This window comes from Triticum dicoccoides, chromosome 2B (assembly GCF_002162155.2).
Source record: "Triticum dicoccoides isolate Atlit2015 ecotype Zavitan chromosome 2B, WEW_v2.0, whole genome shotgun sequence".
Classification (NCBI taxonomy): domain Eukaryota; kingdom Viridiplantae; phylum Streptophyta; class Magnoliopsida; order Poales; family Poaceae; genus Triticum; species Triticum dicoccoides.
This window is the reverse complement of record NC_041383.1, coordinates 737,494,782-737,510,268: the sequence shown is the minus strand read 5'-3', so window position 1 is coordinate 737,510,268 and position 15,487 is coordinate 737,494,782. Positions and strand designations below refer to the sequence as shown.

At 48.2% G+C, this 15,487-nt stretch overlaps 1 protein-coding gene across 1 annotated transcript; it reads left to right on the top strand.

The window, feature by feature from the left end:
- The first annotated feature begins 996 nt into the window (after positions 1-996).
- LOC119365975 (probable amino acid permease 7) lies at positions 997-2,924 on the top strand. Its single transcript, XM_037631633.1, has 3 exons — positions 997-1,519; positions 1,614-1,840; positions 1,940-2,924. Exons 1-3 carry the CDS (start codon positions 1,059-1,061, stop codon positions 2,704-2,706), a joined length of 1,455 nt encoding a protein of 484 aa, XP_037487530.1. The 5' UTR covers positions 997-1,058; the 3' UTR covers positions 2,707-2,924.
- The last annotated feature ends 12,563 nt before the right edge of the window (positions 2,925-15,487 follow it).

The window sequence follows — 15,487 nt, the reverse complement described above, 5'->3', positions numbered from 1 at the left end:
TTTCGTGGCCGGAAAGCATAGTTGCAGGGGGTTGTTACGAGATACACATTGGTTTTCTCCCTTTGCATTTGAACTACGGATATTTCGTCCTTTTGTGGGGGTAGAACTATATATGTCGACCGGTATGACCATGGATTTTCTTTCCGCGAAAGTGCCCAAGGCCACATATTGACTATTGCGGGTCTTTACCAACACATTTATACAGAAAGAAAAAACAATCAAATCTTTGGAGGTGCCAAAGTCCTCTTCCTCCCACATCCACCGGCGGAGCCTTGTGCCTCGTGAGCATAACTCAATGTCACCTCTACGCCTCCGCCTCGGGGGAGCAAACTTTTTGAAACACAGGAGCTTGTAGAATAGAAGCAGCTGACAGAAAGTCGTCGATGCAAATGAAAACCTGTAGAAACTCGAAAGACCATGTATATTCATTATTCTCTCTGTTCTCTTTTACACGTCGTCCGTGTTTCAGTAATTAATTAACAATATATGTGTTTTAGTATGTCGTAAGAAATATAAATATCATCCGCAAAAAGAAGGTATAAATATCATTGTAATTTTGTTCAGATACAAATCCGATAAAATGCCCGTGGATTTTTTTTTATATTTTTTTTGCAAATATGACCGTGGATATTTAGTACACTAGGACACGCTCCATGTCTCGTCATCTCGCCTATAAAACTGGAAATTTTATCCGATGATCCCAGAAATCTCTACGATGTGACGTGCACATGACTGTATAAAATGTACTTTCTTGGTATGTATCGGCCATTTGGTACAGGCCGTTGAGCGGTTGTTGGGCTTGGCCGCATCTTTCACAAGAAAACAGAAGAAGAAAATGACCGGCCGTTGGCGAGAGAGAAGAGGTCCAAAGACTCTGACGCGGCTCTATCGCTCCGGCTATTTCGATTCGGAACCAAGCACGGACCAATCAGGTGACGCCACGTACGTATACCGGCTGGTTAGGAGTATATCACCTCGCATCTCGTCAGATTGGTCAAACTCTCGACTCCCCTGCGTGGACTCCCGAGTCCCCCGGATCGACGCCGTCAACAGCAGCAATGGCGCCGTCGCACCGCGGCGGCCAGCCCCTCGACCTCGACGCCGCACCCGCCGCTCCCGTGCTCGACGATGACGGCCGCGTCGCCCGCACGGGGAACCTGTGGACGTGCGTGGCGCACATCATCACCGGCGTGATCGGGGCCGGCGTGCTGGCGCTCTCCTGGAGCGTCGCGCAGCTCGGCTGGGTGGCCGGCCCCGTCGCCATGGTCTGCTTCGCCGCCGTCACCTACGTCTCCGCCGTCCTGCTCTCCCACTGCTACCGCTCCCCCGCCCCAGCCGCCCCCGGTGGCTCGGACCTGCCGTCGTCCGAGGGGGACAAGACGCGGCGGAACTACACCTACATGGGCGCCGTCCGGGCGCTGCTCGGCAGGAAGCACACCTACGTCTGCGGCTCCCTCCAGTACCTCTACCTCTACGGGATCGGCGTCGCCTACACCATCACTACCGCCACCTGCCTCGGGTAAACACTTCAGAAACCAGAGCTCCATCGATTCTCTTTGTTCCTTCGTTCCTTCCTCGTCGTTGCTGATGGGGTCTATCGCGGTGGCCGGCAGCGCGATCAAGAAGGCCAACTGCTACCACGACCACGGGCGCGGCGCCGCCCGCTGCACCTCGGACGACCGCGAGCAGCACCTCTTCATGCTGCTCTTCGGCATCGCGCAGCTGGTGCTCTCCTTCATCCCCAACTTCCACAGCATGGCGTGGCTCTCCGTCGTGGCGGCCGTCATGTCCTTCACCTACTCCACCATTGGCCTCGGCCTCGGCCTCTCCAAGACCATAGGTATATACAGTACATTAGAAAGAAATAATTCAGTTAATCACCTGATTTTTATGCTCTGAAGTCTGAATCTGACACTGAAACTGAAACTCTGCTGCTCAGGCGACGGCGGGATCCGAGGGAGCGTCGCCGGCGTGCCGATGCACACCCCGATGCAGAAGGTCTGGCGGGTGTCCCAGGCCATCGGCGACATCGCGTTCGCCTACCCGTACTCCATCGTGCTGCTGGAGATACAGGACACGCTGCGGTCGTCGCCGCCGGAGGGGGAGACGCTGAGGAAGGGTAACGTGATCGCGATGCTCGCCACCACCTTCTTCTACCTCTGTGTGGGCTGCTTCGGCTACGCCGCCTTCGGCAACGCCGCGCCGGGGAACCTGCTCACCGGCTTCGGCTTCTACGAGCCCTACTGGCTCGTCGACTTCGCCAACGCCTGCATCGTGCTCCACATCCTCGGCGGCTACCAGTTCTTCAGCCAGCAGATATTCACGGTGTGGGATAGGTGGCTGGCGGCGCGGTTCCCGGAGAGCGCGTTCGTGTGCCGGACCTACGCCGTGAGGCTCGTGCCGGGCCTGCCGCGCTACGGGCTGAACCTGCAGCGGGTGTGCTTCCGGACGGCGTACGTGGCGAGCACCACCGCGCTGGCCGTCGTGTTCCCCTACTTCAACGAGGTGCTGGGCCTGCTCGGCGCGCTCATCTTCTGGCCGCTCATCATCTACCTCCCCGTCGAGATGTACTGCGTGCAGCGCCGGGTCCGGGCCTGGACGCCGACGTGGGTCGCGCTCCAGGCATTCAGCGTCGCCTGTTTCGCCGTCGGCACCTTCGCCTTCGTCGGCTGCGTCCAGGGCGTCGTCCAAAAGAGGCTGGGCTAGTCCTAGCTAGGCCATTGTCAGACCGCCAGAGACCAATGTTTGTTGTTGTACATGTCGTTCATTCCAATAGCTAGCGCCTTTTGAAGCTGTCCAGTTGTACGAAAATTGTTGGGTTCCTTCCTCCTAGGCCGTACTTTTGGGTGGATTTTACAACTTTGATCAAACTTATAGAAAAATATATCAACAATTACAATGCCAAATCAATCTTGTTAGATTCATTATGAAATGTAGTTTCATAGTATATATTTGTTGTAGATGTTGATATTTTTTAATATAAATTTGATCAAATTTTGTAATATTTGACTTGAGACAAATCTAATATACGAAGTAAAAATATACGTACTCACGCCATCACCATGGCTCAACCAATCTCCATGGCGCCTGGCATGCATATATGGCACGCGGTCTCCTCGGGCTAGCACTGCCCAAGAATTTTCCATTTGTCTTTTCTCAAAACTACTCACTCCGTCGCGAACTAATTTATAGTTGGATGGTTATGTGGATAGTGGTCTCGTTCATCTGGATTTATTTCAGGATTTTCGACGATACACGTTTAGTGGGAAGAGACGTCTCTCGATTACGAGGGTCATATAGTGGTAGGGTGTGCATGTGTGCGTTCATAGGGGTGAGTGTATACGCGTATATGTGAGCGCTTGTGTCTGTTATACTAATCTTTGAAAAAAAAACTACTCACTCCGTCTCATAATGTATTAGTGTCAAAAAAACATACTCCCTCCATTCCATAATATAAGTCTTTTTAGAGGTTCCAACAAGTGACTATATACGGAGCAATATGAGTGAATCCACACTCTGAAATATGTCTACATGCATCCGTATGTTGTAGTCCATTTAAAATGTCTAAAAGACTTATATTTAGGAACGGAGGAACACTCCCTCCGTTCCTAAATATAAGTCTTTTTAAACATTTCAAATGAATTACCATATGAATGTATGTAGACATATTACCGAAAAAGGCTTTCGCCCCGCTTTATATATAAAGCATCGTCAAGAAGACATATTTTAGAGTATAGATTCACTTATTTTGCTCCGTATGTAGTCACTTATTGAAATCTCTAGAAAGATTTATATTTAGGAACGGAGGGAGTAGTAGCTATCTGTCTATATGTTATAATAGAAGTATAAATGTTGGTTCGACATTAACCATGTAAGCGGAGGCTAGAATCGGGCAGGGCCTCGTTGTGCAGCACTCCCTCCGTTCCTAAATATAAGACTTTGTAGAGATTCCACTATGAACTAGATACAGATGTATATAGATGCATTTTAAGTGTGGAATCATTCATTTTGCTCCGTATGTAATCCATCTAGTGGAATCTCTACAAAGACTTACATTTAGAAACGGAGGGAGTACAACATAGTCAATATGCAAAGACAAACAAGTCATGCCATCCAAAAAAAATTGACAAAGTTTTTGCTACACACATCTCGCTATCTTGTAGAATTGAATTAAAAATCCTGTGAATGCCAAATGATGGGATCCAACCCAAGAAATGCTCAATCACTCACCAATTATTTGGCTTCGCAACCTAGGGCTACCATCCAACACATGCCCGCAAGAAACCAGTCAATTTTTTTGTGGCATAATACTTGTATTACTCAAACTTAAGCCCTCAGAACGAACGGCACACGTGACCCCTATGCAAACAGACCCCTATGCAAACAACGACTAAATGTGTCAGAGAACCAGTCAACTCCAACTACAGTACTTTGACACTATTCACATTCAATTTCTTTGTTTCTATTAATGTAAGTTGAATTAGGAGATAAAACCTTTTGAGGTTGTATATCAAACATTGATTAGTGCCCGACTCCAACCGCACTCTCTAACACACACATACACACACAACTGCAAAGCGGTACCGCAACAAGACAGGGGAAAGGGGCTTTGAGATTTCTTTGCGGTTTGTTCGTGTGCCACGGTTGTGGAGGGCGGAAACAAGGGTGTCTTCCATTATCTATTATATACATAAAAGGCAACTTTTTTTAAAGTAACCTTGTAAAGATGGACGTGCTTAGGGAAATACTCATGAAAATCACTTATACATTTTCATGTATATCGAATACTGACATGTCAGAATAGTGAAGAGTGGATCGTAAGTCTTGCTTTTCTCATTTTCTTTTCTAAATTTATTTTAAAGTTGAAAACAACATCCTAGTTTGATTTGTTTTCCTTTTTTACTAAACAATCATGGCCAGTTCAGGCACAGGGAAAGGTTTCATTTTTTAATTAGTGCTTTTTACCATTTACCTCTTTCTCTTCTTTTTTTTAACTTTTTTACTTCCCTATTTGTTTTTATTCTTATCACTGGAACGTGGCCCCATTTTGTATCCATTCTCCAGTGATACAAAATGGACACAATACGCGAAGATGCCACTGTTTTGAAACAGAGACAGGCAGAGTGGGAGAGAAAGAGAGTAGGAGAATCCGAATCACGGGGACGGGAAGCTCGAGGGCGACTGCGAGTATGCGACGCAACTCGTCGGCGTCGAGATCCACGGCGACGGCGACACGGCTCCAGCTTCTTCGCGCCCCGCGGAGCTGGTAAGTCAGTCACCGACACGACCCCAACTTCTTTGCTAAATCGTGGATCATCGCTCATGCTCGAAACGACTGTATGAGGCAAACTGACGTGCCCTCCCGAAATCCCTATTGCGTGTGTGGTTCCACCAAACCTCATGCGCTGTGGTTTTGAAACTGACGCCCCTCTGAATTTTGATTGTTTTCCGCGGAAGAGCTCAACACACCTCCTGTAACTGACGACGCCCAAATTAGCGCACATTCACCTGCCACCTACTGAAAGGAGCAATTGGGCCAGCCTTGTAGTTGTGCACATACACTGATACACATATGTTACAGGGTGGTAAAGACTGTAATAACTTTTGAAGAGAGTAGATACATGCACGGTTCTTCAGTATGCTACCTGTCACATCCCTAGTTCTGCTCTGCCTAGTGCCAGCATGTGGAGTTGCATCATGTTTAAATTTCTCTCAAACCTGAAATGGAGGATCAACAAACCCCAGCACCCCCCCTGAAAATACCAGGTTCAACTGAAAAACATTTCAATGAACCCAAAATGCCCTTCACAAAAGTTCATCATTTTTGAATTGGTCTAGAACCTCTCTCAAAAATGGTGCACATTTTTCTAGGCCATTCTGGATTTTGAATCAAATCATATGTTAGTTGCATTTGGACATTTAAATGCTATAAAATACTTTAAATGTCCAAATAATCATAAACTTAAATGTTTATTGTTGGATATATTCCAAACAGTGGGCTTGAGCAAGTTTCACGATTTTTTAGTGTGCCTAAGTATTTTTAATAAAGCCATCAAGCTACAGAATAATAGAAAAACAGAAAATAAAGGAGAGAGAGAAACTTACCTGGCTTACCTGGCACCCCTAGCCGGCCCAACACTGTGCGGCCCAGCCCACCTGGCCCCCTGCCCTGTCGTCTTCCTCCTTGCCAGGAGGACGAGCGCGTGGCCGACGCACGCCGGCGCACGCCCGTCCACCTCTTGCTTGCCGCTTCGCCCTGGCCTCTTCGGATGACGCCAGCAACCCCCCTGGAACCCCCTCGTACCTCTCACTCCTCTCTCGTGCTCCTCTCCCTCCTCTGCTCTCTCCCGTGACTCACCCGAGCGGAGCTCGTCGCCGCCGCTCATCGTAGATGCAGCCGCCGTGCTCCCCTCGCCCCCACGTGTTGTCCAAGACCTCCGCCGCGATGCCCTCGACCTCCTCGCTGAGCCATGCCTCGCCGGAGGCCCTGCATCACCGCCATCTGGTCGTCTTCAACCTCTCGGTCGTCGAGATCGCCGGTGACCTTCCGCTACCACCCGCCTCTCCCCGAGCCCGCCGAGACCGTCTCCAACCCCGCTGTGAGGTCCGCCTTCTTCTCCCCTGCTCCCCGTGCCCGTACGCACCCTCTAACCGCCCGAGCCGTCGGAGCCGTGAGGTCCCCATCGCCGTCCATGTCGCCGTTGTGGCCACCATCACCCACAGCTGCAACCGAGCACACAACCATGCTCAGTGCACCCCCTAGAGGCTGTAGCAACCCTCTGTGCCACCTGCCGTGCTCCCTAACACCGAACCCGAGCTCACCCGAACTCCAGCCGCCGCCTTAGAGCTCGCCGCCATCAGCTCCGGCCACCCCGAGCCCAACCACCACCACCACTCAAAGTGGCTCGCTCCCAGCTCCGCGTAGAGCTCCTCCGCTAGCCGTTTGGTCGCCTATGGCTGTTTCCCGCAGCCCTCCGACGCATTCGGCCTCACCGGTGTCGAGTCGCCGGCGGGTTTGACCCCGCTGACCCGGGGTTTGACCCTGTTTAACTTCCCCAAGGTTGCCGACAAGTGGGCCCAGGCCCCTGCTAATTTAGGTTAATAGCTAACTAAACTTAATTAGCCTTGTTAATACTGACATGTGGTCCCAGGGCCTTAACTAGTCTAGTTTAGTATTAGTTTAGAGCTAATTAACTTAGGTTAATTAAGTTAGACACTAACTGTGGGTCCCAACCTTCATATATATATAATCCAATATGGAGTTTGAATTTCTGTGGACGTCATGCTAATTCAGGAAATTACAGATAACTCCATATGTGGACGTCATGCTAATTCAGGAAATTACAGATATGTCCAAAACTTCTAAAATTCATAGAAAATTATCTATAACTCCAAATAAGATAAATTATATATGAAAAATGATCAGAAAAATTCAATCTATCCATCTGTACCATTTTCATGTATGTTAGAACAACTTATAGCTGCTGTTTAGGACAAATCATATAAATGCCATTTGAATATCCACATATGGAGTTTGAATTTGAATCTTTGATTCAAACCAACTTCATTTAACCTGTTGCTAGTTGCATTAGCTCTAATCATAGCATATTGACATGCCATGATCATGCATCATATTGTGCATTGCATTGATTGTGTTCTTCCTTGTTTGCCGGTAATTGTCCCCTCTCAGTAGACGTGGTTCCGACGATGAGTTCGATGACACCGATGAAGAGCTATTACTATCTTTAGAAGTGCCAGGCAAGCAAAACCCCCTTGTCCATTCCGATACAATCCCACTCTCTCGCTCCTGCTCTCTTTTACTGCATTAATACAACAACGATCCAATTGTTACATGCTGTGGTAGTTGAACCCCTTTCCTTTGCATGACCTGTCATTGCCACCGTAAATAGATGAAACCCACTAGCATGAGTAGGAGTTGTTTGAGCCCTGATGTTCCTACTTATTCGTGCTTGTTTGTCATGCCTGCTATGCTTAGAGTTGTGTCAAGTCTGATTCACCGGGGATGAATTGGAACAGTGATGAACATGTCCTACTATGTGTGAGCTAAGTGTGTGAACACGATTTGGTAAACGTAGCGGTGAGAGGCCATGTAGGAGTACATGGTGGGTTGTCTCATTGAAGTCGTCCTCAGGAACTGAGTTCTGTGTTTGTGATCCATGATCAGTTACTGCCATGCATTGGGATCCATAATTGACCCTCTCGGCTTCTTAACCACCCTAGTCCTCTGCCCAGGAGTTGCAAGTAGTTTCTGATGTTTGTAGTATGCTGGAGGCCGTGTGCAGTGCTGACCCGAGGAGTGGGGTGTGATGCGGTAGGCACGTAGCCGGGTATGTCGGGCACCCGTTTGGTGTCGTGGAACCCTGCACACATCGTTCGGGCCCGTATGTGGAAACCTCGGCCGGACTCCCTGTGGATGGAACCTAAATAGGCGATAAACCTGGACTAGAGACTTGAGTGTTTAGGTAGGCCGTGGCCGACACCCTCGTTGGGCTTCCGCTTGAAGGTTTCCGAGTACATGTCGTGTAAACGGTGATAAGTGGTGAGAGCGTGTGTGAAGAAGTACACCCCTGCAGGGTTAACATCATCTATTCGAATAGACGCGTCCGTGGTAAAGGACCTATGGGTTGCCTATACAGTTCATAGAAAAGTGAAAGTGGATACTCTAAAATGCGCAAGATAAGCGTGGGTGCTATGAATGTCGTTCTTGTAGGGAGACGGGACCGGACCCATAGTGGTGTATTGATATGGTGAATATGTGGACTCGTGTGCGCCACCTCAAAAGAGTTACTTGCAGTCATAGTTCAGGATAGCCACCGAGTCAAAGATGGATTGCTGCAGTTAAAGCCCACCATCCCTTTGTTGATAATGATGCATATGTAGTTAGTTCTGATGTAAGTCTTGCTGGGTACATTTGTACTCAGGTGTGCTTAATTTATGTTTTTGCAGAGAGACTTCAGCCTCGCTAGTAGTTCTGCTTGGACTTTGACGTTTAGCTTGCTACCTCAGCTACGATCTTGTGCCCTCGGCAGGATCTGGTAGATAGTCAGGCTTCTCAGCCCTTTTCATTTGTAGTTGTATGTACTCTGACAAGTTAAGCTTCCGCATGTGCTTATTGGTTGTATGCTCTGAATGTTGGGTCATGATACCAATGATTGTAATACTTGGCTCCTCAGAGCCTATTGAATAAATACTTAAGTTGTAGAGTCATGTTGTGATGCCATGTTGTATTTGCACATATCGAGCATATTGTGTGTATGATTATTGAAATGCTTGGTATGTGTGGGATCCGACAACCTAGTTGTTTATTCTTGGTAGCCTCTCTTACCGGGAAATGTCTCCTAGTGCTTCCACTGAGCCATGGTAGCTTGCTACTGCTCCGGAACACTTAGGTTCCTCAACATGTGTCCTTCTTCGTTCTTGTATCTGTCCCTTCGGGGAAATATCACGCGGTGTTCCGTTAAGTCCATGTAGCTTGCTACGACTTGGGTTCATACGTTGTTGATCGACACGTTCATTGCTGGGTCATGTATGCCTGTCCCTGTAAGTTAGCGCCACCTTGGGTTTACGACTAATCATGTCGGCTCGGGTTCTTTGCCATATGGATGCTAGCGGCACTATCATATACATGAGCCAAAAGGCGCAAATGGTCCCGGGCCAGGTAAGGTGGCACCCGTGGGAATACCGTGCGTGAGGCTGCAAGGTGATATGATGTTTTACATGCTGGATCGGTGTGACTTAGGATCGGGGTCCTGACAATACCCAATCCCTCATGTATCATTTTTCCCGACTGTGGTCACCAGTACTATAACAAACTGCTCTTTCTTGCCTGTAACTTTTGGATTTTACCAGCAACTGTTGTGTAAACTACTTCAGTGGTAGTCAGTTTGCTGACGTTATTTTTGTCAAAAACCTTCTTTAATGGCTATAGCATAACTTGTTTTTTTGCAAATAAGAGAATTGTTCGGCAACTGGTTTATAGGAGGTTGCATCATTTAGGGATTGAAACTTTTTTGTAGAGTGTATACATTGTTTATTCTTGGAATTCTTAAATAGAGTGTGTATACGGAGGACATTTTATGTTGTACCTTTTTTCTCAAGGTGCCAAGTGCATGCATGTGACTGAGAAATTCTTTTGAGTAACTTTGTGAGGCATTTTTAATGCCACAAGTTTTTAGTTAAACATATTTTTTTGTGAATGTTCAATGAGCTGGGTCATACTCACATGAAAAGGTTTTCTATATTTTGTACCCATGACTTGTCTTTTTTTTGCGGGTGTACTTATGACTTGTCCTAGTAGTTTTCACTTCAGATTTTTGTGCACCCTTGTAGCTAGTAAGATCTGAGCACTGTTCAGTTAACACAATGTAATATCGCAAAACAGGACGCCCGTTTTGGTTATGTCAGCTTGACAGCTAGCCTCTTCAACTTAGCAAACCCGCATCCTTTAAGAAATAAAAGAAAAGGGGAAAGTGTTGAAAGGTAGAATGAGAGACAAGCCCAACCAAAACAGTCAAGCCCACCCAACAAAAAGGCTAGAAACAAAGACATCACAGACCACAACTAAATCCCACTACTCCATTTATCCCACTTGCAAGGAGAGTTTGGCTCAGTGGTTGGGCATGCGATTGTGCCGCTGAACAACCCGAGTTCAATTCCTAGAACTAACAGGTCATGCCAAAAGATCTATGGGAGAGCCACAAGCTCACAGGGCGTGCTGCTGAGCTCGTCGGACCCTCGTAGCTGCGTTTGACCTAACCTTAACTCTATAAATTCATAAATATTCCGAAACCAATAGAGAGCCACCTAAAACACTTTTTCCGTCGCCGCAAGCTTCTGTTTTTCCGCAATCCCATCTGGAGGCCTTTTCTGGTACTCTACCGGAGGGGGGGGGTGAGGGAGTCCTGGATTAGGGGGTCGTCGGACAACCGGACTATATGTGTATGCCGAACTGTTGGACTATGAAGATACAAGATAGAAGACTTCGTCCCGTCTCCGGGTGGGACTCTCCTTTGCATGGAAGGCAAGCTTGGCGATTCGGATGATGTAGATTCCCTTCTCTGTAACTGACCTGATGTAACCCTAACCCCCTTCGGTGTCTATATAAACCGGAGGGTTTAGTCCATAGGACAACAACAATCATAATCATAGGCTAGCTTCTAGGGTTAGCCTCTACGATCTCGTGGTAGATCAACTCTTGTAACACTCATATCATCAAGATCAATCAAGCAGGAAGTAGGGTATTACCTCCATAGAGAGGGCCCGAACCTTGGTAAACATCATGTCCTCCGCCTCCTGTTACCATCAGCCTTAGACGCACAGTTCGGGACCCCCTACCCGAGATCCGCTGGTTTTGACACCGACATTGGTGCTTTCATGGAGAGTTCCACTGTGACACCGAAGATATGGTTGATGGCTCTCCTTGTTATCAAGAACAACATCACCTCCAGGGGAGCCTTGGCCTCAGGCCAAACCCTCCGGCTGGGAGGTTTCGTTATGACCGCCCGTTCGGCCGTCGAGCCAACGATGACCTCTCGGGTCATCGAGAATCGTCTCCACGTCAGCTCGGAATATGCCGAGCAGATGGATTCGATGGATCTATCGTCTTTGAACAAGCTCTTCAATCGCATCACCGCCCTGGGAGTCACTACGGACTATGCGGACTATGATCGGATTGCGCTTAAACCCGATCAGAGAGAGATTAACTCTCCGTCGGTCACCCATCAGATAGCGGTGGTGGAGGAGCAACGCAACAACTCTCCTCCCATATTGAGGATGGACTATGTCTGGATTACCGAGCTCACTGAGCCGGATACCCGTTCAAGGGAAGAAATGCCCCGAACCCCGGACTTAGAATCGGACTATGGGCCAGAAAAATTGGGTAACATCCCAGAACCCGAACTATTAAGTTCGGAAGCTCTTCAAGCTCTAGATCCCGGATCGGGTCATGGTTCGGATTCAAGTCCACCCACCCACCCAGATACAAGCGACCTTTCCCACATCAGACAACAATCCCAAGAGACAGTATATCACTTTTGGGCCAGATTCCTCCTTGTAATGAACAAGGTTAATGACTGTCGCGATGAAGACGCAATCTCATTCTTTTGCAAAAATTGCACAGACAAGGGAATCCTTAACGCCATAAAACACCGTCGCATATCACACTTCACTAACTTGGTGGCCATAGTACAGAAAAACTGCGCAATGGAAAGCGCCTAGAAAACCCAGGCAGCCTTTTGGAACCCACTGGCTCTCACTAAACCCCTGTTCCGAACAAAAAGGGTGTACCCTCGCAGGTCACCTAATCCAATCACGAAGAAGCCGAAGCCCACTAGAAGGCGTGGAACCATATTGGAAGGATGGCTCAATAGGCCATGCAAAATTCACACCACACCGGATACCGTAGCAACACACAACTTTAGAGCATGTTGGATACTTCGGCAGGTGGCCAAGAGCGGCAAGGATCTCCTCATCAACAATACTGCAGAGCATAACCCCGTAGAAAACAACAATGCAGTGTTGACAGTCTTTGAGACTTTCACCTCGAATAACAGGCGTAAGAGAGCACTCTGCGACCTCGCCGAAGTCTGCCACATTGCAGCAATAAATCCCTGGAACGACACGGCTATAACCTTCAATTCCAGTGACGAACCTCAGTTCCGAACAGTCCGACCACCAGCTGCTTTGGTCATTAGTCCAATTGTGGACGGCTTCCAGCTTACCAAAGTGCTCATGGACAGCGGCAGCGGATTAAACCTCATCTACGAGGAAACCCTCATCAAAATGGAAATAGACAGGAGCCGCATTGAGAAAAGCAGCACGACCTTTCGAGGAATTATTCCCAGTCAGGAAGCACGATGTGCGGGAAAAATCACACTCGATGTGGTATTCAGCACACCGGAGAATTACAGGTCCGAAGAGCATCTTGGTGAGTACATGAAGCTCAAGATGCCCGGGCCCAATGGGGTCATCACTCTTGCCAGTGATCCGGACATAGCACTCCAGCCGAAAAGAAAACCGCCGCCCTAGCCCTTGAGGCACTATCCGAAGCCCTCGCGACCGAAGAATTAACTGCATTATGCTCCACAGTGGACAGGGACGACGTGATACTCGATAAAAGATCCAAGTCCACCTCTTTCAAACCAGCAGACGAAATTGTCAAATTCCAAGTCCACCCAACGGACTCCACAAAGACAACATCCATCGGGGCATAGCTAAACCCCACAATCGACACTGCACTGTGGGCGTTTCTTACGCGAAAATTGGGATATCTTCACCTGGCACCCTTCAGATATGCCAGGGATCCCATGCAGGCTGGCCGAGGATAGCCTCAACATATTGAAGGGATACAAGTAGGTCAAGCAGACACTACGGTGCTTTTGAGAACCTAAACGACAAGCCATTTGAGAGGAGCTAGCCAAGTTACTCGAAGCCGGATTCATCAGAGAAATAAAACACCCGGATTGGGTACCAAACCTGGTGATGGTACCAAAGAAGGATATATCATGGTGCCTGTGTGTTGATTTCAAAGACCTCAACAAGGCTTGCCCTAAGGACCCCTTCCCTCTCCCCCGCATTGATCAGATCATTGATGCTACCGCAGGACACGATGCACTGTGTTTCCTCGATGCATACTCCGGATACCATCAAATCAAGATGACGGAGTCGGATCAAGCCGCAACGGCATTTCTCACCCCATACGGCCCCTTTTGCTTCAACACTATGCCTTTTGAGCTCAAAAACGCCGGTGCTACCTACCAATGCATGATTCAAACAAGCTTGGAGAAACAAATCAGTAAAATAGTTGAAGCATACGTGGACGACGTGGTCATCAAGACCTGACACGTCGAGTCTTTAATAGACGATCTGAGGCTCACATTTGATAACCTCCGAACATATGACATCAAGCTCAATCCAGAAAAATGTGTTTTCGGCGTTCCTGCCGGAAAGCTGCTAGGCTTCATCGTTTCCAATAGAGGAATTGAAGCAAACCCGGCTAAAATCCGAGCTTTGTCACAGTTGGCTACCCCAACAGACCTAAAAAATCCAGAAATTAACTGGATGTGTGGCAGCCTTAAGCCACTTTATCTCTAGATTGGGAGAAAAGGCATTGCCACTCTATCGCCTTCTTCGATGATCTGAACACTTCGAGTGGATGGACGCAGCGATGGCCGGACTGGACAAAATAAAATTTCTCCTAGCAAGCAACCCAATCTTGGCTGCACCAAATGTTGGCGAACCGATGTTATTATACATAGCAGCAACACACCAAGTTGTAAGCACAGTGCTTGTCGTCGAACGAGAGGAGGACAGACACAAGTTCCCGCTTCAAAAGCCGGTATACTACGCGTCCACTATCCTCACACCATGCAAGTCACGGTACCCCCATTATCAAAAGATAGCATACACGGTCTTCATGCGACACTACTTTCAAGAGTGTTCAATCACGGTGGCCTTTGAAGTACACTCAATGACATAATAAATAACCGTGATGCAACGGGCCGGATGCTAAGTGGCCATCGAGCTCCTCCCGTTCGACATTACATATAAACCACGGCGGGCCATTAAATCACAAGTCCTGGCTGACTTTGTCGTCGAATGGACAGAAGCCGAACTCCCTAAAGAGTACGGCGCATACTCCAATTGGATCATGCACTTTGACGACTCTAAAATGCTGGCTGGTCTGGGAGTGGGTGTTGTCTTGACATCCCCCACTGGAGATACAGTCCAATACATACTCCAAATACTATACACAGACTCCAACAATGCAGCCGAATACGAGGCTCTGTTGCATGGTCTTTGGATGGCTGTCTCCATGGGCATTTAGCGCCTGGAAGTGCATGGGGATTCAAACCTCGCAATATCTCAAATAAATGGAGACTTCGACGCCAAGGATCCGAAAATGGCGGCTTATTGCAATGTCTTCCTTCAAATGTTAGCTCAATTCTAGGGGCTTGAATTTTATCATGTGGTTCCAGAAAATAATGAAGCGGCATATATCCTTGCCCGCGTCGGCGCTAAGCGGGACCCTGTCCCACCTAAAATTTTCCTGGAAAGGCTTTTCAAGTCATCTGTGGTGTCGCAAGGGGAGATTGGCAATACTAGTCCGGATCCGACCACAACCCCAGATTCTAAACACATAGACATAATCGGGGGCTCTGCCACCGAAATAACACCTTCGGCCCATCTCGTTATGGCTGTCATCGCCTCATGGACCAAACCCTTTTTAGCCTACCTTAATAGGTAAGAACTCCCCGAGGATCAAAATGAGGCACGCTGCATTGTGCGGCGCTCTAAAGCCTACAAGGTCCACGAGGGAGAGCTTTATAAGAAAATCGCTACCGGAGTACTTCAAAGATGTATCTCCGAAGAGGAAGGGCGACAACTCTTGGCCGAAATTCATGCTGGTCTCGGCGGCCACCACACCGCAGCTCGGGCCCTTGTAAGCAAGGCCTTCCGTACAGGTTTC